The sequence below is a fragment of the Pristiophorus japonicus genome, chromosome 5 (genome assembly GCF_044704955.1).
Source record: "Pristiophorus japonicus isolate sPriJap1 chromosome 5, sPriJap1.hap1, whole genome shotgun sequence".
NCBI classification, from domain to species: domain Eukaryota; kingdom Metazoa; phylum Chordata; class Chondrichthyes; family Pristiophoridae; genus Pristiophorus; species Pristiophorus japonicus.
In genome coordinates, this window is record NC_091981.1 from 176,229,727 (window position 1) to 176,244,418 (window position 14,692).

The 14,692-nt window shown below is 44.2% G+C and overlaps 2 protein-coding genes across 5 annotated transcripts in view; one reads left to right on the top strand and one right to left on the bottom strand.

Moving 5' to 3' along the window:
- LOC139264519 (uncharacterized) overlaps positions 1-647 on the bottom strand; it is a 102,569-nt gene extending 101,922 nt beyond the window's left edge. Inside the window, exon 1 of the mRNA XM_070881108.1 lies at positions 625-647. The gene's annotated coding sequence lies outside the window, so the exon portion shown is untranslated. The remainder of the gene's footprint in view (positions 1-624) is intronic.
- A 1,197-nt stretch (positions 648-1,844) lies between these two features.
- Positions 1,845-14,692, top strand: part of LOC139264518 (uncharacterized) — a 101,099-nt gene continuing 88,251 nt past the window's right edge. For 2 of the 4 annotated variants that reach the window (XM_070881104.1, XM_070881107.1), the window contains exons 1-2: positions 1,846-2,036; positions 6,952-7,037. In XM_070881104.1, coding sequence (XP_070737205.1) covers positions 6,963-7,037 — 75 coding nt within the window. In that variant the 5' untranslated portion in view covers positions 1,846-2,036; positions 6,952-6,962. Of the gene's footprint in view, positions 2,037-6,951; positions 7,038-14,692 lie in introns of all 4 variants that reach the window. The other 2 variants (XM_070881105.1, XM_070881106.1) reach the window with 2 other exon arrangements.

The following is a 14,692-nucleotide window of genomic DNA, read 5'->3' on the forward strand; positions in this document are numbered from 1 at the left end:
AAATAAAAGTTATCAAAACCATTCATGATTTTGAACACCTATCAAATCTCCTTAACTTTCTCTGTTGTAAAGGAGAACAATCCCAACTGCTTGCACATAACCATAGTCTCTCATCCCTGATGCAATTCTAGTAAATTATGCTGCCCAGAATTGAACACAATACTCCAGCTGAGGCCTAACTAGTGTTTTAGAAATGTTTAGTATAACTTCCTTGGTTTTGCATTCGATTAATAAAGCCAAAGATCTCATATGATTTAATATTCTCAACTTGTCTTGCCACCTTTCCCTGGTCTCTCTGTTGCAGCACACCCTTTAAAATTGTAGATTTCTTACCAAAACGCATCACTTCACACTTCTCTGCATTAAATTGTACCTGCCATTTCACCAGTCTATATCCTCTTGTGTTACTATCCTCCCCATTGCTAGCTGCTGAGTTCCGTGTCATCTGCAAACATTGAAATTATGCCCTGTATACCCAGGTCATTTACATCAAAAAGAGCAGTGGTCCCAAGACTGACCCTTGGGGAACGCCACTGTGTATTTATGTCCAGTCTGAAAATCAACTGTTCACCACTACTCTCATTCTATTCCTCAGCCAATTCCGTATCCACAATACCTACTTACAGCATACTGTTCTGTACTGAAGACAATAAGAATAAATAAAATGCAGCAAGGGAACGACTGCAGTCTCTTTCTAAATTAATTAAGTTGGGCTGAATGGCCTCCCTTGTCCATAAGTAATATTGTGATACGGTGAAGAAACGGAATTTGAAACAACAACAGCACTGAAATAATTTAGAGTGGGGAGAGTTATGTACAGGAAAAACATAAGGTTCGAGGCAGTTATCGTTATTAATCTGATCTGTTCGGAGGAAGCCAGCACAGGACGGACTCAGGTGGCAGTTTACAACTTGGGAGATTATATAAAGAGTGGTGATCGGGATGCCATCAAGGACAACATGATTGGGCAGATGCGCGACTCAAAGCCAGGAGTGCAGAGTAAATCGATTAAAAAAGATTGTCCAAGTTCTTTTGAAATTCACATCGGAAAACATTAGCCGCCATTTTGTCTGAATGTCTTGTGTTTAGTCGCCTGCTTGAAAATGGCGGACGTTCCTCGCGCAGCAACTTCTTGAGTGATCGAGAAAGGAAAGCTAGCCGAGACTGCGCGGTTGAGCTCTGCAGCGCTGCCGTGCATAAATGCGCACCTTACAATAGAAAACGTTGGCCGCAACCAGATTTTTAATCTCACGCGTCGCCTGATCTTGTCGCCGATATACGTCGCCCATCATTCTGACCTGAACTCTGTAGTAAATTAAAAGAAAACGTCATTGGTCACATTTCAGGATCTCAATGTTACAAATACGCGATACAAACAACAAACGGATCATCTGTGAATCAGGCTCTTTTAATCGCACATAGGCCCTGTTAAGTATCATCGACCAAAACACAAACGCCACAAGTATCCATAATAAACGCGATATTCATTTCCACTTCCCCGATCTCGCAATTAGCGGATTGATCTTGCAGTTACCAAAAAATTCAAATCACCTCGCACAAATAAACGAAACGTTCAATTACAACGGACACCCGCTCCCGCAAAACCTTCCGGTGTACGGACGTCACTTCCTTAGCAACGAAATCACGCGCCGAATCCTGAGGCAACAATCAAGGCATCGAAAAGTGGGATAACACTGAGGAAAAAGCTGCACAGGTCACGAATCCAGTAGTTAAGAACTAAATTGCCCTGGGTGAGATAATAAGCGAAATTGCATTTACTCCCCTCCACAAATAAAATTATTGCCACCACTATACATCCGGGACTCCTGCGTTGATGTCGGAAGTGACGTACACGCCCCACCGGAAGTCATATTTTGACGAAAACGAAGCCTTTGCCGAAGAAGAAACTTCGATCGTGAAAAGTGCCAATTACCTGCCAGTCGTGGTTATCAGTAATCACTGAGGTCGTGATTGGTACATCGGACAGTTGTTTCATAAATAATCTCCATCACAGGCCGCACGAGGTAACTGCAGTGGTGAGTAAAAATTAATCTGGCAGGTGAAGGAGATGTGCGAGCAAATGTGGTGGGTGAGGTAGCCGGTCGCAGTTGGACCAACGCGGTGATATTCTAAACATATTTTGGTTTTCCCTTTAAGTTAACGGGGTATGTATCACTAATTACTTACATTTTAAATAATTCATAAGACTACTAGAAAAAAAAATGGTAATATTTTCTAACAATTCATCATTCATTGGTAGCAAAACAAATTGCAAAATATTTTTAAACATTTGCAATATCAGAAAAAGTCAGGGTGGCAATAATGTGAACATTGCACATTTTTAAAATTAAGAAATGAGGCTGTAGGGCCAAAGCTCATTGTGAAGATACCACAGAGGTTGAAGAGTAAAGAGATGCATTGCTGTTTAAAGGTGCTCCATGGTTTGGCCTTAAAATCTGAAGTTTGTAAGAGGAAACAACGATTAAAGAATGAAAGAAGTTCCACAGTATTGTGAACTGGGGAAGGGATGAGTTTGTGTAGAATACACAAGATGTGTTCCAGATTACCACACAGTAAGGATGTATAGAATATGGTTAGCATGGAAGATAGACCATTTGGAGCTTGGAAGGAATGAGAGAGTAAACTTTAAAGGACCATAAACTACAGTTGTAGTTGTAAAATAAAGGATAGAGAGAGAGTTTTCAGTGGACTGTTGTTTAAAAAGGGAGAAAGGAATAGACTGAGTAATTACAGGCCAGGCAGCCTAACCTTGGTGGTGGGAAAATGATTGGAAAAAATTCTGAGGGACAGGATAAATCTTCTTTTGGAAAAACACGGATTAATCAAGGACAGTCAGCATAGATTTGTTAAGAGAAGGTCGTGTCAGACTAACTTGATTGAATTTTTTGAGGAGGTTACCAGGAGGGTCGATGAGGGTAGTGCATTGGATGTAGTGTATATGGATTTTAGCAAGGTTTTTGATATGGTTCCACATGGCAGATCAATCACGAAAGTCCATGGGATCCAAGGCAAAGTGGCAAGTTGGATCCAAAAGTGGCTCACAGGCAGGCAGGAAGCAAAGGGTAATGGTTGATGGGTATTTTGTGACTGGAAGGCAGGGCTCAGTCTAGGTCCCTTGCTTTTTGTGGTATATATCAATGATTTAGACTTGAATGTAGGGTGTATGATTTAGAAGTTTGCAGATGATACAAAAATTGGTTGCAGGAAGATATCAATGAGCTGGTCAGATGGGCAGAAAAGTGGCAAATGGAATTCAATCTAGAGAAGTGTGAGGTAATGCATTTGGGGGTGGGCAGCTATCAAGGCAAGTGAATACACAATAAATAGGAGGACACTGAGAAGTGTTGAGGGACAAAGGGACCTTGGAGTGCATGTCCACAGATCCCTGAAGATAGCAGGCCTGGTAGATAAGGTGGTTAAGAAGGCATAGGGAATACTTACCTTTATTAGCCGAGGCATAGAATACAAGAACAGGGAGGTTATGTTTGAACTGTATAAAACACAGTATACTGTATTCGCTGCTCACGATGTGATCTCCTCTCCATTGAGGAAACCGAACGTAGATTGGGTGACCGCTTTGCAGAGCATCTCCATTTGGTCTGTAAGCGTGACCCTATGGTTTTGGTCACCTGTCACTTTAATTATCCGCTCCACTCCCACTCTGATCTCTCTGTCCTCGTCCTCCTACACTGGAGGAACAGCACCTCATCTTTCATTTAGATACTTTACAGCCTTTCTGGTCATTTATCACATCGGTTTGTGGGATCTTCCTGCGCGGAGAATGGTTGCTGCATTTTGTGCATTACAACAGCGAGGACACTTCAAAAACACAAGTGCTTCATTGGCTGTCAAGCGCGTTGGGACATCCTGAGGTTGTGAAAGTTGCTGTTTAAATGGCCGTTCTTCCCTTCTTTCCAACGCTGTCTGCAAAGGAGCAATTGAAGAAAGATGATCAGCCATGATCTTATTGAATGGTGGTGCAGGCTCGAAGGGCCGAATGGCCTGCTCCTGCACCTAATTTCTATGTTTCTGGACTTGACATCGAGTGCCACAATTTCAGCCCATAACCTCTGCCCATATTTTTCCCCCTTTTTTTTACACCCCCCTATTTTTCTCTCTCCCATGGCAGCTGGTGATGATTCTGCCATTCACACCCCATCTAGGCGACTATTGTTCTGACGTTCGGTCACAGACCTGAAATGTTAACTCTGCTTCTCTCCACAGATGCTGCTTGTCTGCTGAGATTTCCAGCACTTTCTGTTTTTATTTCAAATTCCAGCATCTGCAGTATTTTGGTTTTGTAGACTCATCTTTTGTTTCTTAACTTGTCCCATTACCATCTTATTTTTTCCCATCATCCCTTTAGTCTCTTAATCTCTTCTGCCTTTCACCCTATCACATACCTTTCCTTTTGTCCTTTCCTCCCCTTTCCCTACCCCTGCGCTTCCTTAAGAACCATTTCCAGTTCTGGAACAAACTTGAAATGTTGACTCTCTTTCTCTCCACAAATGCTGCTTGACCTGTTGAGATTTCCAGCATTTTCTGTTTTTATTATGTATAAATCACTAGTTAAGCCACCGCTAGATTACTGTGTGCAGTTCTGGTCGTCATATTACAGGAACAATGTGATTGCACTAGAGAGGGTACAGAGGAGATTTATGAGGATGTTGCCTGGACTGAAGAATTTTAGCTATGAGGAAAGATGGGTAGGCTGGGTTTATTTTCTTTGGAGCAGAGGAGGCTGAGGGGAGACCTTTATTGAGGTGTATAAAATTATGAGGGGCCTAGATAGAGTGAATAGGAAGAACCTATTTCCCTTAGCAAAGGGGTCAACACCAGGGGACATAGATTTAAAGTAATTGGTAGGGGATTTGAGGGGAAATTGTCTCACCCAGAGGGTGGTGGGGGTCTGGAACTCTCTGCCTGAAAGTGTGGTCGAGGCAAAAACCCTCACCTCATTTTAAAAAGTACTTGGATATGCTTTTGAAGTGCCGTAACCTACAAGGCTATGGACCAAGAACTGGAAAGTGGGCTTAGGCTGGTTAGCTATTTGTCGGCCGGAACGAACACCATGGGCTGAAATGGCCTCCTTACGTGCTGTAAATATCTATGAGAAAGGATATACTTGCTTTGGAGGCAGTTCAGAAAAGGTACACTAGGTTCATTCCAGAGACGAGGGGGTTGACTTATGAGGAAAGGTTGAGTAGGTTGGGCCTCTACTCGTTGGAATTCAGAAGAATGAGATGATTTTATCAAAACGGGCTTGATAAGGTGGATAGAGAGAGGAGGATGTTTCCACTGAATGGGGGAGACTAGAACTAGCAGGCATAATCTTAGAATAAGGGGCCGCCCATTTAAAACAGAGATGAGGAGAAATCTCTTCTGAGGGTTGTAAATCTGAAATTCGCTGCCTCAGAGAGCTGTGGAAGCTGGGATATTGAATAAATTTGAGACAGAAGTAGACAGTTTCTTAAACGATGAGGAGTTATGGGGAGCGGGTCGGAAAGTGGACCTGAGTCCATGATCGGATCAGCCGTGATCGTATTAAATGGCGGAGCAGTCTCGAGGGGCTGTATGGCCTACACCTGCTCCTATTTCTTATGTTCTTATGGTTGGAGGTGAGGGAGGACAAGAGGTCCGAGCTGAGGGTTCCTATATATTGCAGTAGTATTCAAGTCTTGATGGGCTTCAGCTTTATAGAGTTAAAGGTTGTTGAGGGGAAGTGAGTTGATAACAACGACAACTTGATTTATATTGTGCCTTTAATGTAATAAAACAGATCTAAGTTCTTTGAAATAAAAGTAGAAAGCATTGGAAATAGACAGGTTAATCAGCATCTGTGAAGATTAATGATGCTTCAGATGTCGACTCTTCAATGTTAAAGCTTATTACAGAATCCTGCTGCAGTATAAATCATTGTTTTAGGAAAAGAAACATTAAGGGTATGGTGACCCTGCAAAAAAATGTACATCAAAATTAATATTCTAAAATGTTTATTTTCTAATGGCCAAAGCATACTGTAGTAGTTCTTGATATGGTGCCCCACATCTCCGACCGTCTTTCAGACAAATATTTAAATACTGCAGGTAAACAATTCTTAAATTTTTTTAACTGGAATAAATATCAACGCACCTAATTTTTCCATAGTGTTACCCCTTGATCTACTTTGTGATTTTTAAACAGTAGCTTCACAAATGATTATGACAACACCAACACCAACAACTTAGATTTATATAGCACCTTTAATGTAATAAAATGTCCCAAGGTGCTTCACAGAAGTGTTATCAAACAAAATTTGACACTGAACCACATGAGCTATTAGGGCAGATAAAGAGGTAGGTTTTTAGGAATTACCTTGAAAGAAGTGGAGAGAATTAGAGTGTGAATTACACAGCTTAGGAGCACGACCGCCAATGGTGGAGCGGTTAAAATCGGGGATGTGTAAGAGACCAGAATTAGAGGAGCACGGATATCTCCGAGGGTTGAAGGACTGGAGGAGGTTTGAGAGAGGGAGGGGTGAGGCCATGGAGGGATTTGAAAACAAGAATGAGAATTTTAAAATCGAGGTGTTGCTCAACCAGGAGCCAGTGTAGGTCAGCGAGCACATGGAGTGATGGGTGAATGGGATTGGGAACGAGTTAGGATACGGGCAGCAGAGTTTTGGATGAGCTTAAGTTTATGGAGGGTGAACGATGGTAGGACGGACTGGAATGCTTTGGAATAGTCAAGTCTAGAGGTAACTACACGCTATATAAAGCAGCAATCTTGTGTTTAGATTAAATATCTTTTGAATCAGTGGGAATAAATGGAGATCTGACATCCTCAAAAATAAAGTTTCTTTTGATCTGATTCTAAGTTCAGAGATCTATTTACTGCTATTTTTTCTACTTATGATGAAATAATGCAAGTGACATGTCATTGTTTCTTCAGATTTGGAAAAAATGAATATTGCTGGCCTAAAATCCCAGTTTGAAGATGGTGGAAGAGATGAATCTTGTAACAAGTACTGGTGTGACGTAAGTGTTTTCAAATAGATTAACTTTACAACAGCAGCTTGCGTTTACTCTTGGAAAGTGCCTTTAACATGAAAAAAATCATCCAAGATTTTTTTACAAAGGGAAAAACAGATGCTGAACCAAAGGAGGAAATATTCAGAGGGGTAACCAGAAGATTGGACAAAGAGGTGGATTTTAAGGAATGTTTTAAAGAATAAGAGATAGGGGGCGAGCTAGAGGAATTTAGGGAAGTAATTCGCGAGTGTAGGTACCATGCAGCTGAAGGCATGGTCATTGATAGTGAGGTAAAATGATGTGAAGATGCACAAGAAGCTGGAGTCAGAGGAATGGAGACTTGGGAGGGAGGGATGGGGTGGGGTTGTAGTGCTGGAGAGCATAACAAATATAGTGCAGGGCCATGTCCTGGATGGATTTAAACACAATTCGAGCAAATGTAGGTCAATGAGGATGGAGACAATGGATGAGTGGATCTTGTTGCAGATAGAATATAGAATCATAGAATCATTCTGCCAGTAATGTCTGTGCTAGCTCTTTGACAGAGCTTATTCAATTAGTTCCATTCCCCTGCTCTTTCCCTGAGAGACACCAGTCTGAAAAGCAACCTTTCATCAATTTTGTATGCACGCTGCCAATACCCTTGTGGGGAAGTTTACTGATGATGAGGGGGAGGATTTAAATTAATTTGGCAGGGGCATGGGCACCAGGTTGAAGCTTTTGAGAGGAGAAACAAGTTGCATAGAGGACTAGGAGACATAAATAGAACTAGAATAAAGAATAGTCCAGAAATAGGAGGGATCAGACTGCATGCAAATGCGAGGCAGTCTAAGATGGGTTTGGAGTGCTTGTGTATAAATGCATGTAGTGTGGCCAATAAGGTTGGTGAGCTGCAGGCACAGTTGCTACATGGGACTATGATATGGTGGCAATAACAGACATGGCTCATAGAAGGGGGAAGATTGGGAACTTGATATTCCTGGCTACGTATTCAGGAAAAAAAAAGGAGGGGTGGCAGTGTTGAGCTAAGAAATTATTGATGTATTTGAGGAGTTAATGATTGAGTCTATTTGGTTAGAATTCAGGAACAATGGAGGTGTTATTGGCATATACTATAGGGGAAGGAGATAGTGGAGCAAATTACAGCAAATTATAGAGTGATGATAATGGGTTTTCAATTATTCTAATTTAGACTGGGATAGTAACGGTGTAAAGGGCAAAGAGGGCGAGGAGTTCTTGATATGTGTAGAAGAGAACTTTCTTGATCTATTATTTCAAACCCACAGAGGAAAGAAACTGTGTTGGATCGAATTCTGGGGAATGAAGTGGGGCAAGTAAATCATGTTTCAGTCAGGGAGCATCTGGGGAACAGTGATCATAATATTATCAGTTTTATAATAGTTATGGAAAAGGACAAGGAACAATTAAGAGTAAAAATACTTCACTGAAAGAGGGGTAAATTTGTTGAGTTTAAAAAGGGATCTGGGCCAAGTGGATTAGAATAAAAAAAATGTAGGCAAAACAGTAATTGGCCAATGGGAGGCTTTCAAAGAGGAGACAGTACAGGTATAGTGTCGACACATTCCCACGAGGGGGAAATGAAGTACATCTAAAGCTAGAGCTTCCTGGATGACTAAAGATACAGAGATTAAAATGAAATAGAAAAAAGGACCTTATGATGAATGTAAAGTTGATAAAAGCAAAGTACAGATGAGATCTAAAAAAGGAATGAGGGGCAAAGAGAGAGTATGAGTAGATTATTGGTGAACATATAAAAGGGAACCCAAAAGTCCATTATAAAATATTAAAAGCAGAGTGATTATTTGCAACAGTTTTTTGGTGGCCTTCTGCGCATGCGCTCCATGGACTCCGCCCCCGCCGCGCTACGCATGCGCACGACTGCCCTGGACTTCGCCCTCCGTCGCGCGCATGTGCAGACCCGAAACCGGATGTGTGGCCTGAATCGAGCCACGTTGCTTTACTGATTTAGACTTATATATATTTTATAAGTTTCTTAATATATATTTTTTATTAAAATGGATAAATTTGACACTCCACAAAATAAAAATGAGTTTTTTCCAAGGCCATAACATTTGTTTAGCTGTCAATATGCTGTTAAAACTGCTTCATGGCAAGCGAGCCAAAGGTGGGCAGAGAAAACATTACAAGGACACCCTCAAAGCCTGCCTGATAAAAGTGCAACATCCGCACCGACACCTGGGTATCCCTGGCCAAAGACCGCCCTAAGTGGAGGAAGAGCATCCGGGAGGGTGCTGAGCACCTCTCGTCTCATCGCCGAGAGCATACAGAAAGGAAGCGCAGGCAGCGGAAAGAGCGTGCGGCAAACCAGTCCTATCCACCCCTTCCCTCAATGACTATCTGTCCCACCTGTGACAGGGACTGTGGTTCCGTATTGGACTGTTCAGCCACCTAAGGACTCATTTTTAGAGTGGAAGCAAGTCTTCCTCGATTCCAAGGGACTGCCTATGATGATGATGATGATGATGATGATAAAACCCAGTTACACCTAATCCAAAAGGCTCTAACTTTTAATGGAGTATTTACCAGCGATATTATCGCAGAAGAGCTGAAGTTTTTGTCCATTTCCTTCATATAACAGATTACACTGATTTCCAGCTATTGCGGGGGGGGGGGGGGGGCACGAGATCAGTGTCGGAGCAGTGAATGTTTGACTGCAACTTCAGGATTTTCACATTGGGATGTGCATGTGCTACATCCTGAATTTGCGGTCAGTTTCAAAGGGGTAATAACAACAAATGCTGTTCATTCGCTGTTATTATCCACCTCAAATTCTGGGCCAATATTCCCAGAAAAAATTAATTGGCACGTGGAAAATTATTAGCTAATAAAAAATGAACTTGATTGTGTTCTTCGATGAATTAATGGAGAGTGTTGATGAGGCTGTTTGATGTTTTTATGGACTTTCAAAAGGTATTTGACAAAGTACCATATAATAGACTTGGAAGCAAGATTAAAGGGACAGTGGTAGTGTAATACAAACTTGGCTAAGGGGCAGAAAAAGAGAGCAGTGGTGAATGTCCGCCTTTAATCTCATTATTTTATTGAGTACTACTTCATTTGTGATTGTTCCTCTCTCCTTATAGCCCCTTGATTATCCACTATTGGGATGGTTTTAGTTTTTTTCTACCGTGAAGACCGATACAAAATATTTTTTCAACATCTATGCCATTTCCCTGTTCTCCATTATTAATTCCCCAGTTTCATCCTCTAGGGGACCAACATTTACTTTAGCCACTCTTTTCCTTTTGATATAACCTGTAGAAACTTTTCCTATCTGTTTTTATATTTTGTGCTAGTTTACTTTTATAATCTATCTTCCTTTATCAATTTTTTAGTCGTTACTTGGCTTTTACAAGTTTCCCAATCCTCTGGCCTCCCGCTAGTCTTGGCCACATTGTATTCAATTTGATACCATCCCTTATTTCCTTAATTAGCCATGGATGGTTATCCCTTCTCACAGTCTTCTCATTGGGATATATTTTCGTTGCGAGTTATGAAATATCTCCTTAAATGTCTGCCACTGCTCATCAACCATCCCATATTTTAATCTTTTTTTCCCAGTCCACTTTAGCCAACTCTGCCCTCATACCTTTGTCGTCTCCTTTATTTAAGCTTAGGACCCTGGTTTGGGAACCAACTGAATTTCAACCATGTTATGGTCATTCATTCCTAGAGGATCCTTTACTACGATCTGTCTCATTATATAGTACCAGATCTAAGATAGCCTGCTCCCTGGTTGGTTCCCCAATGTACTATTCAAGGAAACTATCCTGGATACACTCTATGAACTCTTCCTCAAGACTGCCTTGGCCAATTTGCTTTGTCCAATCAATATGAAGATTAAAATTGCACATGATTATTGCCGTACCTTTTTTTTTTTACAAGCCTCTATTATTTCTTGATTTATACTCTGTCCCAACAGTGTAGCTACTGTTAGGGGGCCGATAGACTATGATCACCAGTGACTTCTTCCCCTTATTATTTCTTATCTCCACCCAAACCGATTCTACATCTTGATCTTCTGAGCCAATATCATTTCTCACTAGTGCACTGATCTCATCCTTTATTAACAGAGCTAACCCACCTCCTTTTCATTTCTGTCTATCCTTTCGAATTGTCAACTACTCCTGAATATTCAGTTCCCAGCCTTGGTCACCTTGCACCCATGTCTCTAATGACTATCAGATCATACCCATTTGTATCTATTTGTGCCGTCAACTCATTTTGTTACGAATGCTACGTGCATTGAGATAAAGAGCTTTTAAATTAGTTTTTTTACCATTTTTTCCTGCTTTGACCCCACTTTCTGATTCACATTTATGTTTATACACTCTGTCCCTTCCTGGCATGCACTGGTTTTTATTTCCCCTCGTGCTACCCTCTATTACCTTCTCCTTGTTCTTCAACTTTTAAATTTTTCACTCAACTGCATCTTCCTCCCTTCCTCCCTCCCTCCCTCTCCCCCCTCATACTCTCCCAGCAGAACCTCTTTCTTTGTCCTATCTATGTCGTTGGTATCCACGTGGACCATGATAACTGGATCTTCCCCCTCCCGCTCCAAGTTCCTCTCCAGTCCTGAGATGCCGTCCTTAACCCTGCCACTGGGCAGGCAACACAACCATTGGGACTCACGCTCTCGGCTGCAGAGAACCGTATCTAGCCTCCGAATACTGTCCCCGACCACTAAAACATTTTTTTAACCCCCCGCTTGAATGGCTCCCTGTACCACAGTGCTGTGGTCAGTTTGCTCATCCTCCCTGCAGCCCCTGCTCTCATCCATACAGGGAGTAAGAGCCTCGAACCTGTTTGACAAGAGCAAGGGCCGAAGCTCCTCCATCGTTACATCCTGGGTCCCCTTACCTGCCTTGCTTGTAGTCACAGCCTCCTGTCCCTGACCACGGACCAAATTTGAATTAATTAATCTAAGGGGTGTGACTGCCTCCTGGAACTCTTTCCCCCCTCCCTGATGTGTCGTCGTGTCTGCAGCTCGGACTCCAGCTCATCAACATGGAGCTGAAGTTCCTCGAGGTGCAGACACTTGCTGCAGATGTCGTCGTGATGGACCTCAATGGAGTCAACCAGCTCCCACATGCAACAGCAAAAACACATCGCCTGTCCCGCCATCTCAAATGTATTAATTAGGTTTAGTTTTTAGTTATTGATCCCGCCCTCTAATATAAGGCCCTTAATTTAAAGAAAGAAAAGGGAGAAAAACTCACCAACCAATCACTTCCCTCCCTTCCTGTGATGTCGAATGTAGTCGTCCTGTTCTCCTTTGTCGCCCTCTCTTACCTGCTCGCACTGCTCCCTGTGGTGGCTGGCTGTTCGCTGCTTTAACTGCTGCCGCCGGTGTGGTGCTCCCTCACAGGTCCCGTTGGTCGGCGCTCTATGCTGGGTCCAGGCTGCTCACTGTCCTCTTTCCTCTCTGACCCCCATAGGCGATCAAAACTCTGGCCCGGATTTCCATGCAGTCCTTATCTTTTGCAAGAGGTGATCTCCGCCACAGCAAGAAACAGGCGCAACTCTCATTTAAAGCAATTCAGCGATTTGGTATCCACAACATGAGCCGGCAGCCTGTTCCAGATGTCCATATTCTCTGGGAGTAGAACCATTTCATGACATCTAACTAAGATCTGGCCTTGTGCAACTTAAAATTGTGATCCCTGGTCCTCCCTAATCTATTTAATTGGAACAAACTGTCAACACAATTATCATCTTGTAAACTTCAATCGGGTCACCCCTTGGTCGATGCTTCTCTAAAGTGTAGGGCCCCAACTCTTTTAGCCTTTCTTGACAAGGTCCGTCTGAAGCAGTGGAGTGTCATCTACAGTCCTAATGCATGCACAGATCTTGGTATAATCTACAAATTTGTAGATCTTGCCTCAGGACCTACATCTAGATCATTAATAAAAATAGCACAGAGCAAAGTCCTCAACACTAATCCCTGTGGGGCACAGTTCCCGAAATCCATCAGGAACTACTTTCTGTCTATGTGGGTTCCGTCTTGTGGAGAAGCCTCTTGTGTAGTATCTTATCAAAAGCTTTTTTGGAAGTCGAAGTAGACGATGTCTATTGGGCTTCCCTCATCCACCATCTTGGTGACGTCTTTAAAAAAAATACAGTCACATTTATAAGACTTTTCTTATGAAGCCATGTTATGTTAGATGTTCCAAATATGTCCCTTTCCCATCCAAGTAATCATATATTGTATTCCCAATGATTCCCTTGTGCATTTTTCTTATTACTGATGTCAAACTAATGGGCCAATAGTTACCCAGATCCATCTTGTCACCCCTTTTAAAGATAGGGACGAAATTAGCCTACTTTCAGTCGATGGAAACTGTCCCAGTGTGCAATGAGTTATTTTTTTTAAAAAAATAGGGATCGCACAGTACATATCCTGTCACTCTGAAGACCCTGGGGTGGATATCATCTGGCCCAAATGCACTATCTATTTTCAGATTCTAATTCTGTCGAAAACAGTATGTTGATCTATGTTAATATTATTAGAATTTAAAGATAAAACTAGCAGTCGAGTATTGTCTTCAAGAATGAAGACTGATGCAAAGTACTCATTTAATATTTCCGCCATACTGATACCTTGGCAACCTGTCCTTGAACATCGTTCAATAGTCCAGTGCAGTCTTTAAGCTGATCGAATAGCAGCCTTTGTTTTCGTTAGCTGCTCTTGCACTTAATTAACTCTGTTTAATTGAATATTATATGCCTTTAATTTGTCACAACATTTATGTTGACATCATTTTTCCCTGTACAAGAACACCAGCCACCGTGGCTTTTTCTTGTGGATGCGTAAATTTGCAACACCTAAAGTTGTCTCTCTCTCTCTCTCTCTCTCTCTCTCTGCGCCCCTCCGCCCCGCGCTCCCGCCCCCTCTCTGGCCCCGCGCTCCCGCCCCCTCTCTGGCCCCGCGCTCCCGCCCCCTCTCTGGCCCCGCGCTTCTGGCCCCGCGCTCCCGCCCCCTCTCTGGCCCCGCGCTCCCGCCCCCTCTCTGGCCCCGCGCTCCCGCCCCCTCTCTGGCCCCGCGCTCCCGTCCCCTCTCTGGCCCCGCGCTCCCGCCCCCTCTCTGGCCCCGCGCTCCCGCCCCCTCTCTGGCCCCGCGCTCCCGCCCCCTCTCTGGCCCCGCGCTCCCGCCCCCTCTCTGGCCCCGCGCTCCCGCCCCCTCTCTGGCCCCGCGCTCCCGCCCCCTCTCTGGCCCCGCGCTCCCGCCCCCTCTCTGGCCCCGCGCTCCCGCCCCCTCTCTGGCCCCGCGCTCCCGCCCCCTCTCTGGCCCCGCGCTCCCGCCCCCTCTCTGGCCCCGCGCTCCCGCCCCCTCTCTGGCCCCGCGCTCCCGCCCCCTCTCTGGCCCCGCGCTCCCGCCCCCTCTCTGGCCCCGCGCTCCCGCCCCCTCTCTGGCCCCGCGCTCCCGCCCCCTCTCTGGCCCCGCGCTCCCGCCCCCTCTCTGGCCCCGCGCTCCCGCCCCCTCTCTGGCCCCGCGCTCCCGCCCCCTCTCTGGCCCCGCGCTCCCGCCCCCTCTCTGGCCCCGCGCTCCCGCCCCCTCTCTGGCCCCGCGCTCCCGGCCCCGCGCTCCCGGCCCCGCGCTCCCGCCCCCTCTCTGGCCC